Source organism: Patagioenas fasciata, chromosome 3 (assembly GCF_037038585.1).
Source record: "Patagioenas fasciata isolate bPatFas1 chromosome 3, bPatFas1.hap1, whole genome shotgun sequence".
NCBI classification, from domain to species: domain Eukaryota; kingdom Metazoa; phylum Chordata; class Aves; order Columbiformes; family Columbidae; genus Patagioenas; species Patagioenas fasciata.
The window spans coordinates 91962390-91980914 of NC_092522.1; the positions used below are offsets into that span (position 1 = coordinate 91962390).

General features: G+C 37.2%; 1 protein-coding gene across 2 annotated transcripts in view; it reads right to left on the reverse strand.

The window, feature by feature from the left end:
- Positions 1–18525, reverse strand: part of MEI4 (meiotic double-stranded break formation protein 4) — a 131836-nt gene that overhangs the window by 53436 nt on the left and 59875 nt on the right. For both annotated transcript variants that reach the window (XM_071806845.1, XM_065833162.2), the window contains one exon: positions 10665–10913. In XM_071806845.1, coding sequence (XP_071662946.1) covers positions 10665–10913 — 249 coding nt within the window. The remainder of the gene's footprint in view (positions 1–10664; positions 10914–18525) is intronic.

An 18525-nucleotide genomic window follows, 5' to 3' on the forward strand; every position in this document is an offset into this window, starting at 1 on the left:
TCCTGGCTGTGCCCTGCTCACTGAGGCACAGCCACAAACTGCTTCTCTTCTCACACCTGAAAAACATGCATATACTGTTCACGTTTTCCACAAGGATCCAAAGCAATATCATACTTTTCTGTTTGTATTCTGAAATTAAGAAAAATATTTTACAGATGGCTTGGCCTGATGAGAAATAAATGTGGTATTTCACGGTAAGTTAAAAAAGCATTTTTAACACAGAAAACATCACTAGGCAGCAGTCTACAGAATTGTGTACACTAATGAAATACTACTCAAATAAATTTATACAGACTTCATTAAAACTACAATTTCAAATTGAATTTTGACCATTACTTCAGTCTCAGAAAACACACCAGATCATCCAATGAGGGTGCTACTACTGAGACCAAAACTGGAAATGTGGTTTATTTATTAACTGTTGAATATAAAGCCTTTAACATTCAGATACACTCAAAATTGAACAGGATTGGTATCAACAGACTCACAATGCAACGGCTAACTGTAAGGAAATCAACTGACATTTCCAGAAGATAGGAAAAGCAGGGCTTGTAAGGCCAGCCTAGCATTTCAGATCTTAACACTGCTCCCAAATGCCCTGAATACCCAAACTTGGAAAGCAAGCAACGAAGCAAAGCACAGTTCCCATGGTGTCACTAACAAAAACAAGCATCAGTCTTTCATGCATTCTCTCCTTAGGGTTTCGAGCAAAAGATGTGCCAGAAGTAAAAAAATTGAAAGTCATTTTTGGTACTGTTCAAGGAAAAGAAGCCCTTCCAGGGAATCCATCTACTGTGAATTTCACTAGGTGGATATTTTGTTCCTGTTTTTAACATGATGCGGCAATATGAAAATTGCTCATGAGAATGTAATGCCAGGAGTCAAAAGAAGCAAAGCAAGAATTACATACAAAACACCCCATATGTATGGTCACTGATTCCTTTCTTGAAGAGAAAAAAAAAAAAAAAAAGCGGAGGTGAAAGGAAGAAGAGAAGGAAATACAGAAATATCCATAGGAACCAAACTTAAGACTCCCAGCAAATAAAAGAGGTAGCATATACAATGAAACACTCCCACAGCAGCAGACAATATTGCATTTATGCTTAGGTTCCTACCCACTGAGATATCTGTCCCATTATGAGCTTCCAGAAAACCCTGTTACAGTAAGTCCCCAACAGCAGTGTATTTCCAGTTCAACGAATAACACAAAAGGCTTTAAAAATGTTGTCATTTTCATGTTCTAGTAATTTCTGGAGAATGCGGAAGTAATCTTTTTAAAAAATAAATAAATGAGCCACTAGGAAATACTCATTATTTCCCTCAAAGTGTCTAGAAACAGCTTATCATTTATTTATTGAAATAATTTAAACTAATGACTTTGTACTTACTGTTTAAATAAGAAAGCAGTCATAATGGTTATTGAGTTAAAATTAAAAAAAAAAAAACAAAAAAAACGAACAGCCTTAAGCCTGCCTCACAATAATGATAATCTTTAAACAGTAATTTCAAGAACATTTGACTCTAAATATACTGGAACAAGAAATATAAAAATTTAGTGCACATGATGAGCTAATCACAAAATCTTACAATGCCTTTATTTAGGTAATGAAATACCAAGTCATGAGCAATTTTACAGCCTTCTGAAATATGTCACATCAGATTCACGAAATATTTAAACTCTTAATTCCTTTTTAGGACTTTAGCTTCTTCCTACATTAAGATCCTAAGCTGAAAATCAGAATTGTGTGCTCCCTAAACAAAGCAAGATACAGTCACCACAAGAGCTTTGGGGTGCAAGGGCTGAAGAACTGACACATATCCACTACTGCAAAAACTGTCCTGAAAACCAGTAGTCTTTCAAGGGACATGAAGATTTAGTTCAGGGACATGAAAGGGAGAAAGAAGAGCCAGTTACTTCATTAGGACAGGAAAACACCTTCTGTCTCCCAAGTGCCTGTTGCCAGCAGGTATGGTCATAAGAATTTTCAGAGCTGTGAAGAGATGAGTAACCCAGCTCCTGGCCCTACCCAGTGCAGAGTAAGAGAGGCAGTATTTGTAATATTCATATAGCAGGAGCAGGGGCGGTGGAAGATGCTTTCGCAGATACCTGTGCTGCCAAGCTGCTACAGATGGGAGAGTGAATGAGGAAGGTCACACACTATATGTAGTTCAAAATTTAAAAACTGAAGGGTCCTCAGTCAATGAAATTGCTGTGGAATAAAAAAGATGGCCTTCAAGTCTTTTGAAAAACTTAATATACTCGAAATTACACTACCAATAGGGACTGTAAAACAGAAAATAGGCATGAAGGTGCCAGGCGTAAGAAACCAAGTGAAGAGATGGTTTGAGTTCTGCAAATCAAAAATTACTTCAGTTTCAAGCACTAGACATTGTTTACATTCTCTCACTTTGTGAGCACATGCATGGATTACCCCATGAAAATCAGAAACAATGCTCTTAAACATGTAAAGCTCTCTTAAAACTCAGAATTGATAGGCTCAGTTCCACTTCTTAAAAAAAAAAAAAAAGAAGACAATTAAAAATAAGACTAACAATAATCACAACCTGAGAAACCTGATGATACTGCGGTTCTGCTTTCTAAGTAGGTGTTCAGTCAATAACTTCTAAAAGGAGATGAAACCATATATGAAGTTATTAATATTTTTCCTACTGTGTTCACTTCTCCACTTCTGCATTTTTCAGGACTCTTTGTTATTCTTCATTAAATCTTCATTGATTGGTTGGTGTCCTGGTTTTGTTAAACCTTTCAAACCTTGACAGTTTGTTACAAGTGCAATTTCCATTAACGAAGAATAAAGTCTATTCTCATCTTAAAAAAAAAATAAAATAAAATATTATCTCCTTATTCATATTGACTGTTTTCTTTACCTTTTCTTCATAGGCTTATTGTGCAAGACTGTCTCTATTCTTCTGTTTTCATCACTAACCAAGCTGGCTGGTTGAAAAAAATAATTCTCTCCTCCCTTATGAACTTCTATCTGTTTAGCACACCATTGTTGTCCTGATCTGGAAATGATGCAGACTTCTGTATATATCAGACCAAAGAAATATTATCTCACATATTTGAGCATTTTGAAATAATAATGAAAAAACAATAAAAAGCTCCCAGGATTCTCCAAATGAAGACGTTTTAGAAACTGCGTATCCCATACATCTGCATTTCCATGGAAAAGAAAGCTCTTCTGTTTAAAGCTTAGGTGTTTCATGCTGACATACTTTGTCCCGTTCAGGAACAAATTCACAGAAATGAATGCAGGACTGAGTATCTAAAATTCTCAAATTAATTGTTCAATGTCAGGAATGAAAATGTTTTTCACAAGGCCTAGAAGCATATACATCAATTTGTTAGGGGTTTTGCTTACATAATCTAAACATTTAAAATTAAATAAAAAGTGTGAAGGATTTTGAGGATATAGACATCCTGTAGAAGACAGCATAAATCTTCTGTAGTTCAAGTCAAATGAAGAATACTTGCAGCAAAGATATGGAAGGATCGATCATCAAGTGATGAACAAAGATTTGGGTCAGTCAGTGCTTCTCAAGCAGCTTTAATGACAAAAGACCTAACCTATACTTCACAATATAGACCATCTCAATGAGATGACTGAAATTTGAGTTCTAAGCCAGATAGGAGATATTTCAATATACAAAGTGAATTAATGTCCTGCACAAGTGATTCTAGGTCGCCCTGCTTGGTAAGAGGGTTGGACAAGATGACCTCCAACCCTAACCATTCTGTGAGTCTGCCTGATTCTTATCCTACTACAGTAGACTTAGAGGCAAGAGGATCCTAATTGCCATGGCTACATTTCTTAACTAGTTTTTACCATATACATTCAGTTTTCCCCAAAACTATCATTCTGTTACCCGGAAGAAAGGAATCTACACTAAATTATGAATTTCACTGGCTTTTACGAACCTTATTCCTAAAAACTACGTGTCTTATCAGGAACTAGATCTATACCAGGAATTTATAAAAACAAACCGCTTCTGTTACTGGGACAATTGGCTTGGTTTTGCCTCTGAATGGGTTTCTTATACAGAAATCTGGAAGAAAACAGGATGCTTCTCGGGTCCCTTTGCCCCGAATCTGTGCTTAGAACAGCTGTAGCAATGCCATTTGATCAGACAGACAGCATCTGCTTTCAAAGGCAGAAAGTTTCCACAACCAAAACAGACCTGTTTTCCATGGAAGGAGTTGTACTCTGAGATTTCAATGAATCATTACGCTCCAGCTGGTGCTTTTTCCAGATTGCAAATTAACTTATTTAATTATCCTGAAAAGGCTTCAGCTTTCATAAAGTTCTCCATTGTGTCACTACAATTATGGGGAACAGATTTATCTCATCATCATATTCCAAGAGCCGTATTCCCATATATCTGTGCTAAATATATTTTAACCCTGTTTTTGTCATCTCACGTATCTGTTCTCAATTCCCTGCTCCCCTCCTAAAAAAGAAACAAACAAGTAACTTTTTCTGTTGCAAGACACTACTAAGAATGCTGCCTACTTGCATTAGCGCCAGTGGTGGAAGCATGGGAGTACACTAGTACACTTAAGATGTCAAATGACAGTTCATTTTTGAAGTACCATCTGACACCATCATGCCTTAAAGAAGATGCTGAGATGACAGCTAGACTAGGCTGCCCTTATGGATCTGTATGGAGAGAAGGGCACTTTTTTGGAGGGGGATGGGGGGGCAGAGGGAGGGAGAAAGAATCTCTCTATGCAGAAATATCACATCCCTAAGCACCAGACAAGAATAATCAGATCTGTTTTCCATGGCGACACCAGAGAAAGTGTTGACTGCTGCCCAATGGGGAATCCTCTCACCTTGGAAAAGAGAAGGTAGAAAAGCCAGAAGATGCTCCCCTGCAACTGCCCTTCTTTTGCATTCCTTGTTTCCTGCCAAATACCAAGGTGCAAAAAGTGGTGACAGGACACAACAAACTATAAAAGCAGCTCACTCAAACATATTGACCTGAAGGAATTGCTTTTACATAAACATACCACAGTAACTCGGAAATTCTAGTCTATATTCCTCTACCTTACTACCATGCTGTAGGAACTGAAATCTTTGCTAAGTGCCATTGAGGGCAGCTATAAACATTTCACACCATTTCGTCTTCTTTCGGTGGAGGGAAGTAATTTGTCCTAATAGACTAGTATGTTTTTATCATTATTATTCAGTCTGATTTGGACTGCTGCTGCCACCATTAACAAGAAAGGCTCCTTTAAAAGGCTCCAGATAACACATTCACTAGGAAATACACACGTTTTGACCTGATCTTTCTGAAATAATGTGATTGGTTTCTCCCTGAAAATGAGCTTAAAAAAATAAAAAATCTTATCAATTATGTTTTCCCACTGCTCTTTTTAATGTAAGGAGGCAGAGGAAACATCACAAGTTAGGTTATTTAAACCATGGTGGAAAGTTTTGCTCTTTCAGAGGTTTGAAATCAAATTATTCAGAAAAGATTTTGACTGGCTAGCACTCTTCCTGCTCTCATTGAAGCAGGACTTATCTGATCCCCTTCCTTTGGTAACCAAGGAAATGCTGGGGCTTTAAGCTCAGCACCCAGTGTTTCTGCCTCTCCTGGCAGAGCAAGAAACACCCAAGCCATGACTTAAAGGGAATTGGAAAAAGAAGAGGTGGCTGAATTCTGTGGCCCAAAACAAGGCTGCTGGTAACCTGGAGTTGTGTATCATTTATAATCAGTTTCACTTCAGCTGATAAGCTGGTTGGTTCCAATTCTATACGATTCTGGTTTCACAGCAAGTCTCATCTCCTTTCTTCTTCCTGGAAGCTCAAAGTGTCTTCATTCATACTAATCTACAAAGGAAATTGCTCCCCTTTTCCACATGTACAACTAAACGCCTCAAGAAACATGCTAAGTTAAGAAGTGAAGCAGGTCACACAAAATTATTTTTGTCTCTGGCTCTTACTCCCTAGAGAGATACAAGTTGCTTCAAATGTCTTGACACAGGAAGTAGAATTTAGGGAACAGTATCCTGAAAAGTCAACACAGCCTCAGGACAGAGTTATAAAAATCAGACATTCATGTTAATTACATTCTGACTCCAGAGTTCAGCATCTCCCTAAACGCACAGACACACTATGGTAGTTCTACTGTAAATCATCTATAAAGGAAGAATAAACCAAGTCTAAAAAAGCAGGGGGGTGGGGAGAGAATAATCTGTTTGGTTTTGCTTTTTTTTTTAATTAGAGGAACAAACAGTTCAGTAAATTCCTATCCGCTGCATAAGAAGGGAATATTCTAATACAAACCAAGATTCAAGGTGAAGCTAGGGAAGAGAGAATACATATTCAACAGAAGCTCAGCTAAAAATATACCCTCAACAACTGATTTGAAACCCTTCAAGAGGACGAGTCTAAAGCAGCCAAGGCAATAAACATCTATCCTTGAAATTCTCATTCCTAAAACACAACTTGGCAAAAAAGGGTAGAGTATTCCATTGATGCCTTCTTAGGTTGGAGTAACAGCTGCAGGCTTTTCAGATCTCTTTAACAGAAGCTGCCAAGGAACAATATGATTGTTGATTCGATGAGCTGATAATAGCTGAGGAATTTGTCTTAGAGGACAGGTGCTTCAATCCGTGAATCTACCAATTCATCAATACTCTGTAAGATCCTTTGCATTTTCATGTAGCTCCGAAGCAAACTGATAACAGAATGCTCAAATATTTTGTATTGTTATTCTTGGAATAACAAGTTTCTCTCCTCCTCTCTGTGAAATTTCAGTCTGAATCAAAGAAAGGCAAGAAACTCTGACTAATATTATTTTTTTTTTTCCTACCCATGAGGATAGTTGCCAGGACAATACTGGCAAGTTGAAAAATAATGAACAGACAACTACAAAAATACGTGCTTTTCCTCCTCCCTGGATGGCTGACATACAGCCAAAAGCACCAGCAGGGAAAAGGAATACTAGTGCCCTTGTATTCAGAAAGACAGCTGCACTTTAAGTCAAATAAGGAATTTCCAGACACAGTACAGTCAATGAATATATACCACAGCAATTTTATAAACAGCACGTTAAACTGTAACAACCCATACCATCAAAGAGTTTACCTGTAGCAAAGCACGCTCCTTCTCCTAGTGGGAAAACCCAAACTTTTTTAGGGTCTCTGTGGACAATGAACTAGTCAGGTAGGACAAAAATAATTTTCATTAGCTATCTGTAAAAATCAATACTTCTTTCTCCTTCATGTGCATCTATACTGTGTGCAACTTTACATGGAAAAGGAAAACAGGCATCACAGCTTCAAAGAGCCACCAAATTTCTCACAACAGAGAAATAAAACTCCATGGGCAGTCTCTATTAATTCCTGAAGCTTCTGAAAGACCTACTATTATTATTACTATTACAAACAGCAGATGGGAGAGGGAAGCTCTCACATTGTGAGTGCAGGGCAGGGAAGATGCAGCTGCAAAGTGAACCTTGGCTGAAGGACTTGAGCACTTCAGCTCCCAATAGGCATCAGCAGACCTAAATGCAGTATCCTTGCTGCATGAGATTTTTCCAGTGATGGATTTTGTGAAACCCTGGTATTCTTGCAACTATAGAGTTGCTAAGCAGAATACAAAAAAGCCAAAGAGAAGCTGAGGGTTTGAATTCTTATAAGAGGTTGCATTGTTTTAAGCAGAACATCAACTCCAAAAATGAAGCTGGAGAAACAAGTTAAGGGAAGAAAATGATACACAATATTTGTAAATTATTCAGCCCTAAGAACCATCCTAGTTATCCTCAGCTCTAAAGGGAACTTCTCTGGTGTGATATTAGGTACTAAACTTGGGCAATATACAATCAATAACAAAGCATAATAATGGCTTGATGAATCTATAGGAGTTTTCAGGTGAACAGGATGTATCACTACTTATATCACTTTTCCTCTGAACTTAGATTCAAGCTCCTTGTGCCTTCCTACCTCAGGAACTGCCACCCTTTAGCTTTTAATATCTATGGACTTGAAAGAAAATCTCAAAACTGGCACAACACACAAGAAAGGATTTTTTCTTTTTCCCAGAGCAGAAGATGTCAGTGGTAGAGTGGCCCCTGTTTCAGGCAGGCCTTGCTTCTATGACCATCTTCCTTTAAATGTCAAATACGGGTTTTCTGCTTTTAATACATGTATCATCAACTGGATCACCAGAAGAGTGCACAGATCTCACCAACAGACATACTGCCAGGTATCAGTAATGATCTTTCCTTACTCAAAATCAAGAGACTGAGCATTTGTCTCCAATGTAACTGTAGTCACAAATGCTCACTCAGCAATTACATCTGTCTGATGAAGAACATCTTTACAAAATAATATACGGTTCAAATCCATTATCAGAAGAGTTCACATGTCATACCAAGGTTTAAAAAACAAATAAAAACAGCCCAAAGAAAGAAATGGCACAAAAAATGGCCAACTCAAAGTTAGAGCTCGAAAGTGTCCTTTCAATGTTAAGGAAACTGGTATGAAGAAATAGAAATTACAATATTGTTGAGATTTTCCATACATTTTTGCTCTCTTACACCCAAGGAGTTAAGAGAAACTGAAGGGGAAGACTATGCCCTGCGCCTCTTGGACAGCATATGATGCAAATGGGGCTGATGTGATCTCCCATAGATATTTAATACGTCAAAAGGCTTTCTAGCAGATTTATCAACAGTGCAATCATTACCATAAACAAATATTGGAACAGAAAAGCAGCTACACAGCAGTCCTTCAAATTAGTAGGGTGTTGATTTTGTACTCTGGAGAAACTGAAGGTATATAGAAGGATTGCAAATATCACATACTCATCTCTACTATTTATGATTCCATTAGCTAAACACAGACTGAAATTAAAGTTTGGCTTCACTGAAATGAGACTTGGTCAACTATCCAAAGTATGCTTGAACAGGTTGCTGAGGCCCCAAAAAATAAATCTATGAAGAACAGGTTAGCGATTTGTGAATCATGGATTTTTTTTTTTAAGCCAGTCATCCTATTGTTGTAGAATGGAGAGGGATGTCTTTTGTGGATGGTTCACCATATCCATATCAGTGAACACTGCAATGGGTCAAGGGAACCACAAATTGTAGAGTAAGTGTGCTATTTCCCTATACAGATAATGAAGAAATGACGGAAAATTTAGTGCAGCTGTAAGACATCTAAAATTAGACTGGATCTATCATTTTAGGTCAGTGAAGAGACCTCACTGTTACTAGGGCAATGAAAATTAGCATCCTTTGGAAGAGGTGTTATTCACCAGGGACAGGTGCTTTCCTCTGCCTGTCTCACAACTAAAAGAGTTTACTTTGGCAAGTGAGATACCAATATTGCTCAGTTCCACAGCTTGTGATAAAAGTTAGACTTGGAATATAGAAGTGGCAGATGAATTAATTTCCTTTCTAGCATCTTCATATGTTCTGCTTAATCCAGAACTAGAACATCCTCTCTAGACATTAGATGTCTCCTCATCATATGCATCATATGCAATCAGTTCTTCACAACATTAAGACACCTGTTGCAAACAGCAGCTCAAAACTTTTTCTCTTAAACTTCACATTTGGAATAGGTCACAGAGAATAGACACACAAACGATAACTAAGTATGAATAGTCATGAAATAATTTCTCTAGAGAGAAAGGTCCATTTAAAAAAAATATTTAGGGCTTTTAGCTAAAATTTAATACATTCCCCCTCTCAGTCAAAGTTAGGACCCAGAAAACTTTTCACAAGGCAATAAAGAAGCTACCAGCCACCGTTTCAGTACAAAAGCATTTCAGTAAAGCTTCATCAAGTTCTCTGTCAGGGAATCTTCTAAAAATCTCAAGTCATAAAGCAACTAGCTATACCTTTAGATTTTACAGCTCTCCTCAACAGTGAGCTGTCTCTCTCCTTCAGCTCAGAGCATTTTGACCTCCATCTCCCAGGGGAACTATCTCCCCAGAGGCATCCTCTACTGCCTGATTTCCAAGCTCATCCTGTGCCATCGATCTCTCAGAGAATGATTTTACTCAACATGAGCAAGTGGGAGAAACAGTGCTGTTTGAGATAACTTTTTTTCTTCCATATTCTTTAACTAACAGTCTTCCTGAATCCTAGAATATCACACTCACAGTATTTTATCATATGTCGTAGTAAACATCCACAGGACTCGCAGTTTAAATACATTAACAGAAATAGCAGCCATGCAGTCCTTTGCTTGCCCAGCCTTTCTCCTATACACATTAGGAATTCATGCTTTCAACAAATTAGGCTTAAATTCTGATTTGAAGCATCTTCAAAGTGGTAAAAAAAAAAAAATTCAGTATGTCTTTAAGATATATTCCAAATATAAATACGGTACATCAATATTCCTACAAACTAATATCCCTGAGGTTACAGAGTAACATTTTGTGTCAGCAATTTTGTGTGGAATTATTCCATATGATACATATTGATTCTGAAGGTTAAAAATGTAACTTTTGAGTAAGCATCAAATTCTCAAACTCAATTCCATTGCAAATGTATTCAGGGCTTTGGGAAAAATAGAAAGCTGTACACTGAAGACTCCTGTATTCAGGTACAAGAAATGGTGCAGGCAATGTATAAGCTGCTTCCTTGCTACCGCGACATAGTCAGAAATTGTTTCAGAAGCTTACCATTTTCCAAGCAGAATCTTGGACAGACCTTGTTCAAAAGAAGTTCCTGACGTAATCGAAGAACTTCAGCTTCCAGCACTTCAACTTTCGATTTCCATCCAAAATCTCGTTCAGATACAGTTTTGGCAAGGTGCTCAGTGTATTCTTTGCAACTCTTCCCTGGTGGTTTCGAGTGGATAATTGCAAAAGCCAATGCTAGTTTTGATATTTTCAAATACCAAACTTGATTTTCTCTTCCACCTTTGATTTCTGTTATATTAGAAAAACAGAAAACAAAAAAAAGTAACTAAGACCCTATTAAGCTAATTATGCACAGTATTTTCTTGGTCTTGAAAACTATTCAATGAGACCAATTATTTTATTTCTAGTGCATGCCTAGATAATCAAGAGTAGAAATATAAGCATCTGTGTACAATGTGAGAATAAAACATACATGACCTGCACTTCAGCTATAACAGGCAGTGTTTGAGAATAATTGTGGAAATAGCAAGCATTTCAAATAGGCTTATCCTAGCAAAAATTTAAAAGCAAATCTTATCTCCACTAAAACAAAGATGAAAACACTAAAAATAGTAACCTCAAAAAAAAACCAAACCCTGACTACTCTACCCCACAAAAAAATCCTAAACCCATGACTGAAGAATGTATATGGGGTTATTTATACATAAACACAACACGTACAATTTCTTCAAAATGTACCAAAAAGTCCAAGTGCTCAAAAGATAAAACTTGTTAGTTTCTTGTTTCAGATACCTGGCATTGCTGCACTTGCAGTTCTAAGTCTACATTAAGGCTCAAGCCTGCAGAAAGGTCTATGCAGACAGCTTCAGAGGGATACAAGTGGCTAGTAAGGTAACCGAAAAAGACAGTTTTATCAGCTCTGTTACAAAGAGTTAGGACTGGCTAAAAGGCATTATAGGAGCCAGAAGAAGAAAAGATTTATCTAGATGATTATGTCATGGGTAACAGTACAGAACCTAGGAACAGAAAACATGAAATTAAAAATACCTAATAATATCCAGCCTAATTAGCATACGGTTTTTTTCATAATTCCACACCACTTCCATTTAGTAGTTCACTATATTTCTTTACTTCAAAAAATATTACTTCCAGAAAAATAATAATAACAAAAAGACCTGAAACGAAACAAAAACATCACTTCCTATGCCTTGACATCTGGCCTTCTTAGCCTTGAGATCTAAAAATTGTTCATCATACTGTTTTTTCTTGTTAATCAAGAAAACTGCAGGCTAAGCACTATATTAAGTTGTGGTGAGTCTGAACAAGGTATTTTGTTTTATGTTTTCACCACATCACTTGCTGTCACTGAGCTGATTTCTACCTTCAGTTCTCCCCAGTTTTGGACAGTATGTCATAAATCATGACACATTTATTTATCCACTGAGGCACATACAGCAAGATCTGCCTTTAAAATATTTCTTTCACCTTTCAAATACTTCTGAAACGCACAAACAATTTTTGCACATTCCTTGCATAGGGTCCATTCAGACACACCGGTCACTTACACTTTGAAATGTACAGAACACAAGGCATTCACCTCCCTACAGCTGTGCTTTGAGCTACTGCTCTCCACTTGAAACACTACATTCCTTCCTTGTGTCAGGGTAAAAGCACCTAGTCTAAGCCACCAGTGCAGTCCTAAATCCAATGAAAGAGTAAGCCTTTAGAAACTGAACTATACTATCTATATCCACTGCTTAAAGCAGTTCTACATTACATAAATGGTCGTTTTTGTGAAATTTTTTACTTGTAAAAATTTATTTTGTACAACTTTTCTATTCATATCAAAGAATTCCAATGAAAAAGCAGAAGTTAATTCTCTCAACCTCAAAGGATCAGCATCTCTGTGGGACAACAAACTAATGCAAGACTCTTGTTTGTCTTGCACATCAAAGGAAATGTTTTACAAATACAGAACCATGCAAGTAATTGAACTGCCTTCAAAGCTGTGAATAAAGGGAAATAGATGGAACCACACTGAAAGAAAAATAAGTAGTAACAGTAAAGTATCCAAAAAAATCTTCGGCTTTGAACCTGAAAGGTGCTCCCCAACTTACCTCATCTTCTTACTAAAAGTTTCACCCAGGTATCACTCAAACAATATCTGTCAAGTTTCATTCTTTGGAAGTGCCTTTGCAGCACAGAGCCACAAATTAAAGCAGGCAGAAACATGTCTTACAAATGGCTTTCACTGCTAATTTTTTATTTTGGTACCTCCAGAGACTACTTTGCAAAAGCTTTCTGATTCACCTCCTTCATAATAAGGTAAATAAAGATTTGCTTTGTGCTTCATAAAATGCTTTGTCAGTACAAGCATTTTCTTTTAAACTACATTCAGAGAAGTTGCAGAAGGACCAATATTCCAGCATATGTCAGGAGACGGTATTTAATTTCAGCATTTCACAAATGCTCAGGTGCCTTTTATTGTTAAAGAGCCACCATCAATGCCTTCTTTTCTATCATGCTGTGTTTTTTCTCTACTAATGTGACATACTACTACACAGAAAAGTCAAAGTTAGCTGTTTGATCACTGTGATTTTACACATCTCGGCTCACAACTTTAAATCAAATTATTTAGAGTCAAAAAATCCCTAATAAAAATAATCTAATAAGTAGACAAGCATTACAAGGAACTGGAATGGGAATAGTTGAAATTCAATTTCTACAGCTCGAGGAAATTTAGAAGTGTGAAATGCTGCTTTAATAGTGTTTTTTCACCACTTATTACCAAACTAAAGAGAGCAACTTTTCTACTTTGTTTTAAATGGGACTACTGTATTTTAACCAGAGCAAAAACCTTAGTGTACATGCTGATAATACTACACAGAGAAGCAAAAGGTTCTTTCACTCTCAACATTGTGGAGGGGTTTCGTTAGATGGAGATATGTTGTTGAATTAGTCAGGCCCAAAGGAATCTCAAGGCCACTTCAAGAAGCTGAGAACAGAATCTGCTGTGAGAAAGAGGGGCGTTTCTTCATTAACAGGGCCTCAGCATGGCGTGAATTGTCGGACCTATCATCGGTGGGGCTCCAGCGTGCGGAGTGCCCATGATACTCATTTAGCGAATCCATGCTTGGAGCATGGACGCGTGATTAGAGAATAGTTGCGTATATAAGAAGACTTGTTTCTGTAATAAATGGTTTTGCGTGATTCACATTGAATTGGAATGCTGAGTCCTTTATTGCTCCAACAAAACATGACAAAATATTATTCCCTACAGGAGATGTATCCCTAATAGATCACATAAACCATGGTATCTTACCTAATTTTGCTTTAAATCAAAATCTTAAATAGCATCCCACTTCAACACTTAGCACACAGTTGGGTAATGAAACTTGGATTTTGAGGGAGGCCTTTTTCTCTTTAACATCTTGTATAGACTCACTTCTACAGTAATAGTGCTTTACACTGAAGGAGTTTAATGACATACTCTGCAGAAAAAGAATCACTCCTTTTCTGGAATAATAACTTGTAGACATGCTGTTAAAATTAGAAAAAAAAAAAAAAAAAGTAGCACAGATCACAAAGGTGGTTCTACTGAGGAACAGGACACAATCAGAGAATGTTTTGGACAAGTAATTCTCTTGGAATCTCAATATCTTCTTTAAAACCAGGTAATTAATGACAAATGGTGATATACCTGCATGTATTTCCAGAAACAGTGGATTCCATAAAGTTTTTAAAGAAAATATACTCCTCTTTCACCAGCTTTCTATTACCATCACTATCACCATGTCTCTTCTCTTTTCTTCTTTTATGATCATGAAAAGAGAAGTTTGTGGAATGAAAAGCAGAAGTTTTAAGAGCTGATACAAGTTTTTCACAGTTCCCTAAAAGGACAACTGCTCTCTCAGAAACCACTGTAAAAAGTCTCCTAGAAAATAACACACTGGATGATGTTGCTAGAAATATGGGGATGATGGCCAACTGTGCATTAGTAAAAACTGCACAACAATGTGTTGCTGTCAGGAAGTGCTGTACCCAAGACCACCAAATGCAAATACATTCCACTAAAAGCATATTGGCAGTTACACAGTTTTATCAATAACATTTTTGCTCATATCAGCACAGAAATGACACCAGTGGTTAGGTGGAAAGAGGTTTCGAACTAAACCAGAAATTTTCCTTGATTAGGAATAGTATCAGGACAAGAGCAGAAAGAAGTCACTAGTTTGACCCTTGCTGCTAATGCCAATATAAAGTGCGACAGGAACTGGAAGGATCAAGATTTATCCATGAAAACACATCTGGTACTGAAGTTATTCAGCAAGAATAACTACTTACTAACACAGTTCCATTTGTGCGTTTACTCAGTGTTAAGGGTACCAGTAACCCCTTGAAAGCCCTGCTTCTGGGCTTTCAGTGCAGCAACCTAACAACAGACACTATCCAGTGACAAGTGTCCTGTGCAACCTCCTCAATCCACAGTCTGGTACTGGAAGGGCACTCAGAGGACAGGATCGGCCAAAATCGCTGTCAAACAGGACAGGGTCTCCAGGTTTCCAACATGAGAAAGAGACTCCTCACCTCTCTCCAGCCTTCTAACACTCATCCAGGGAGAGGGCACTAGAGACCCACGGCCCCACCAAGGTCCCGGCCATGGAAAGCTGCTGAGTAATCATTCAGTTGCTGAAATAATTATAAAATAAGTCATGAACTGCCCTGTACTGCTCTGTGTTAGACAACCAAGGGGAACTAAGAGGTGATATAAGATCATTTGAGGACCTTAAACAGGAAATGGAATAACAGAAGGAACTGGGGTAAATGTGATTCATAAACATTACCCTACTCTACCAACCTGCCAGCCCACTGTTTTGCAACTGCATTTGATGCAGCAGCTCGTATTACACCATTAAGTATAGCAAGATACCTTTCTGGTTAGTCTCGCCTTATTTTTCAGGCTTTCTGCAACATGTGAAGAGGAAATAACTCCCACTAATTAGAAAGAAACACCACTATTTTCAGATGATCACCTTTTTTATTTTCTTCTGAGTCAGAAACTTCATACATTCAACCCCAAAGGTCAAAGCTTTCACATTATTGTTTAAAAAACCTAAACAATTCATTCAAATCATTCATTGTTATTAAAAACTGAAAACATCCATGAAAGCCACGAAATATGCATCTAAACTTAAACCATTCATCACAGTCCCTTTAGCAAGCTATAAAATCTTCTATTTCCAGAAAATCTGCAACCTCACAAAAGGGCTGCTTATGCATCTTGCTAGTTAGTGGTACCCACTTTCACACTGATATCACATTGTCAAAGTCTGGAAGTCAAGGTCAAACATCTTCAAGAAGCAAAGACAATTTGCTGAGCCCACTACTGGCATAAAAGCACCCCTTCCGCCCCTAGCATTCTCTTAGCTGTCAAAAGATGCTTTTCCACCTTTTATCTCTTCACTGTTTATTTTTTTTTCCACTGTTAACTACACACAACCGAACAGCTCAGCCCCAGAATGCACACCAGTTGCCTTCAGTGCTGCACACAACACCAAATTAAGTCTCAAGAGGAAAAAATACTCCTGGATGCTATTTGGGTTTTTCTACCTCATGCCAGAATTGAACTAGTGGCAACAACAGGCTGACAGGGATAACAGTAATTTTCTGTCTTTAACAGAAGTGCAGGGATGATGTCTTCATTATTCTCTGTATTAGTGTACGTGAACGAGACGAACCGGTCTCTCAAACAGTATTTCAGAAAGTGGTACAGTTAAGTCTGCAGTCAGATCAAAATTCTACCTGAGGAAAAAACCACAGTGATCTTGGGCTGAGCCCACCCCAGCTCCTGGGCTCACGACCATTGGTGTCTCTTAGCCAGCTCTGTATTTCTCATGTGCGGCACCCAGCCATCAAGAGATGAGTTTACGCAGGTGAATCCTCAGCTCTAGAGCATTTAAGAAGTCTTTTAGAGGTGTTTATGGGTAAGGGAGGTGAATAACTTTAGATAATTCACCTTTCTGAGTGCTACATGCTGTTTTCTGACACCTTGGAAACAGGGAAGTCACAGAGCGGCAGGGGGAAAGGGGTGAAGTTCTATTGTGATTTAAAATTATAAGGCACCTCAAAATAAAACCAAAACCCAAACTTGCTTGAAATAATTCAGCGTTTGAGTAATACCCATTTATGTCACAGAATTGCATACCTTCGGCATGATCTCTAAGTTTGCCTACGAAATTCATGGCTAATAACGGAAGAAACCTCTGCAAATGTCATACACAAAACCTTATTGATTACAACAGGACATTTATTTGTTATTCAGTTCATTATCATTTAAGATTGAACATTTTAAAAATTAATTAAGACACAAAATAGACTGTAATTCATTTAACTTCCAGGCCATTCAACGGCTCAGTTTCCTTCACTTTTGAAATAGATGGGAAATATAAAAAGATTTGTCAGAACAGAAACAAATTGCCACTCACCACCACTACACAGCTAAAAATCTTCAGACAGTCCTAAATAATAGTGTACGATGAATAACCAAAAAATGGTTTTCCTTCTAAATTTAAGTGCATGGTCTGTCTTTAAAGGCACAAACTTATTAGGAGAAAAGTGTTTTGTTGCCCTGATTTTTACTTTAACTAGTCTGTCAATTACATACTGCAGATTGAGGCAAAAAATTACCCACATCTTTGTAACCTCATTCTGTATTAAACAATAGCAACCAAGACACTGACTCATTATAACAGAGCACAAAATGAAATACAAAATGCTGTGAGTGCTCTACTGGAACTGAGCTGAGTTGCAGACACATAAGGCCACAACATTAAGCAACAATAAAATAAACCTGATTTAATTGGTATGCCTAACATAATACTGCCTTTTGTATATATAATAAATAATGATAATGGGACAGCCGTGTAATCAAGATGAACTAAAGTATGTCTTGTGTTCCAATTAAGGAATTTTTATTGTAAAAATGTATATTACACCAAGGCTACTCTACAGTGTCATTTTTAAACAACATATACACAGAATACATAAAGTTATGTAATGTGGACATACTTTCTGAGGGAAAAACTTGGTTTTACTACCACAAACCTAAAAAATTCCTCCAGTATATTTTTTTATATGGACTCAAGATACTGAAGTGATACTGAAAATAATAAATATTTAAAATACATTATGCCAAAAACACAAGGAAACTTGATTTGAATGTAACACGATTTATTTCTTCAAACAATTTAACTTTTAAATAATTTTAGCTTCTAAAATCAAGTCATATAAATTCTCCAAAACCAAATAACATCAACAAATTGAAAAAAATTTTAGAGCCTTTTAACATTCCCCAATTATAACAATTTCACAGCACTTAAGAACATAAGCAAGCATAATCCCTCGGGATTTGAGTAACATTTTAGAGGTAAGATTTATCTCCTCTTGAGTACAGAAATCTGCAGTCTAGGAGGCTACAGCCAAACTAGTTGTCTAGGCTTCCTTTTTGATCAATGGGCAGAAACAGAGATTTCTAACGTTAAAAAGTGATTTATACATCTACCTTGTGATCAGATTAAGTGATGACCGAGAAACACATTTTTACCTCCCTGAACTACAGAGAGAGTGACGATGGCTAGATCATATGCACACACATGTACTGAGAACAGCTGCCTTCAGTGAGACGAGTTGGTGCTCCACAGACAGTTTAAGCTGAGACCTTCAAAAAACCTTTCAAGCGCATAACCAACATGAGAAATTTTGCATGGCTAAAATGAGTACCTTTTAAAAGAAGTTTGTAATCCTAGATTTTTTTTTTTTTTTTTTAAATCTCTGAAAAAAAAAAATGAGCTTTCTAGAAGAAAACCCCCAAATCATGGAAAAATTTAGTGAGAATAACCTT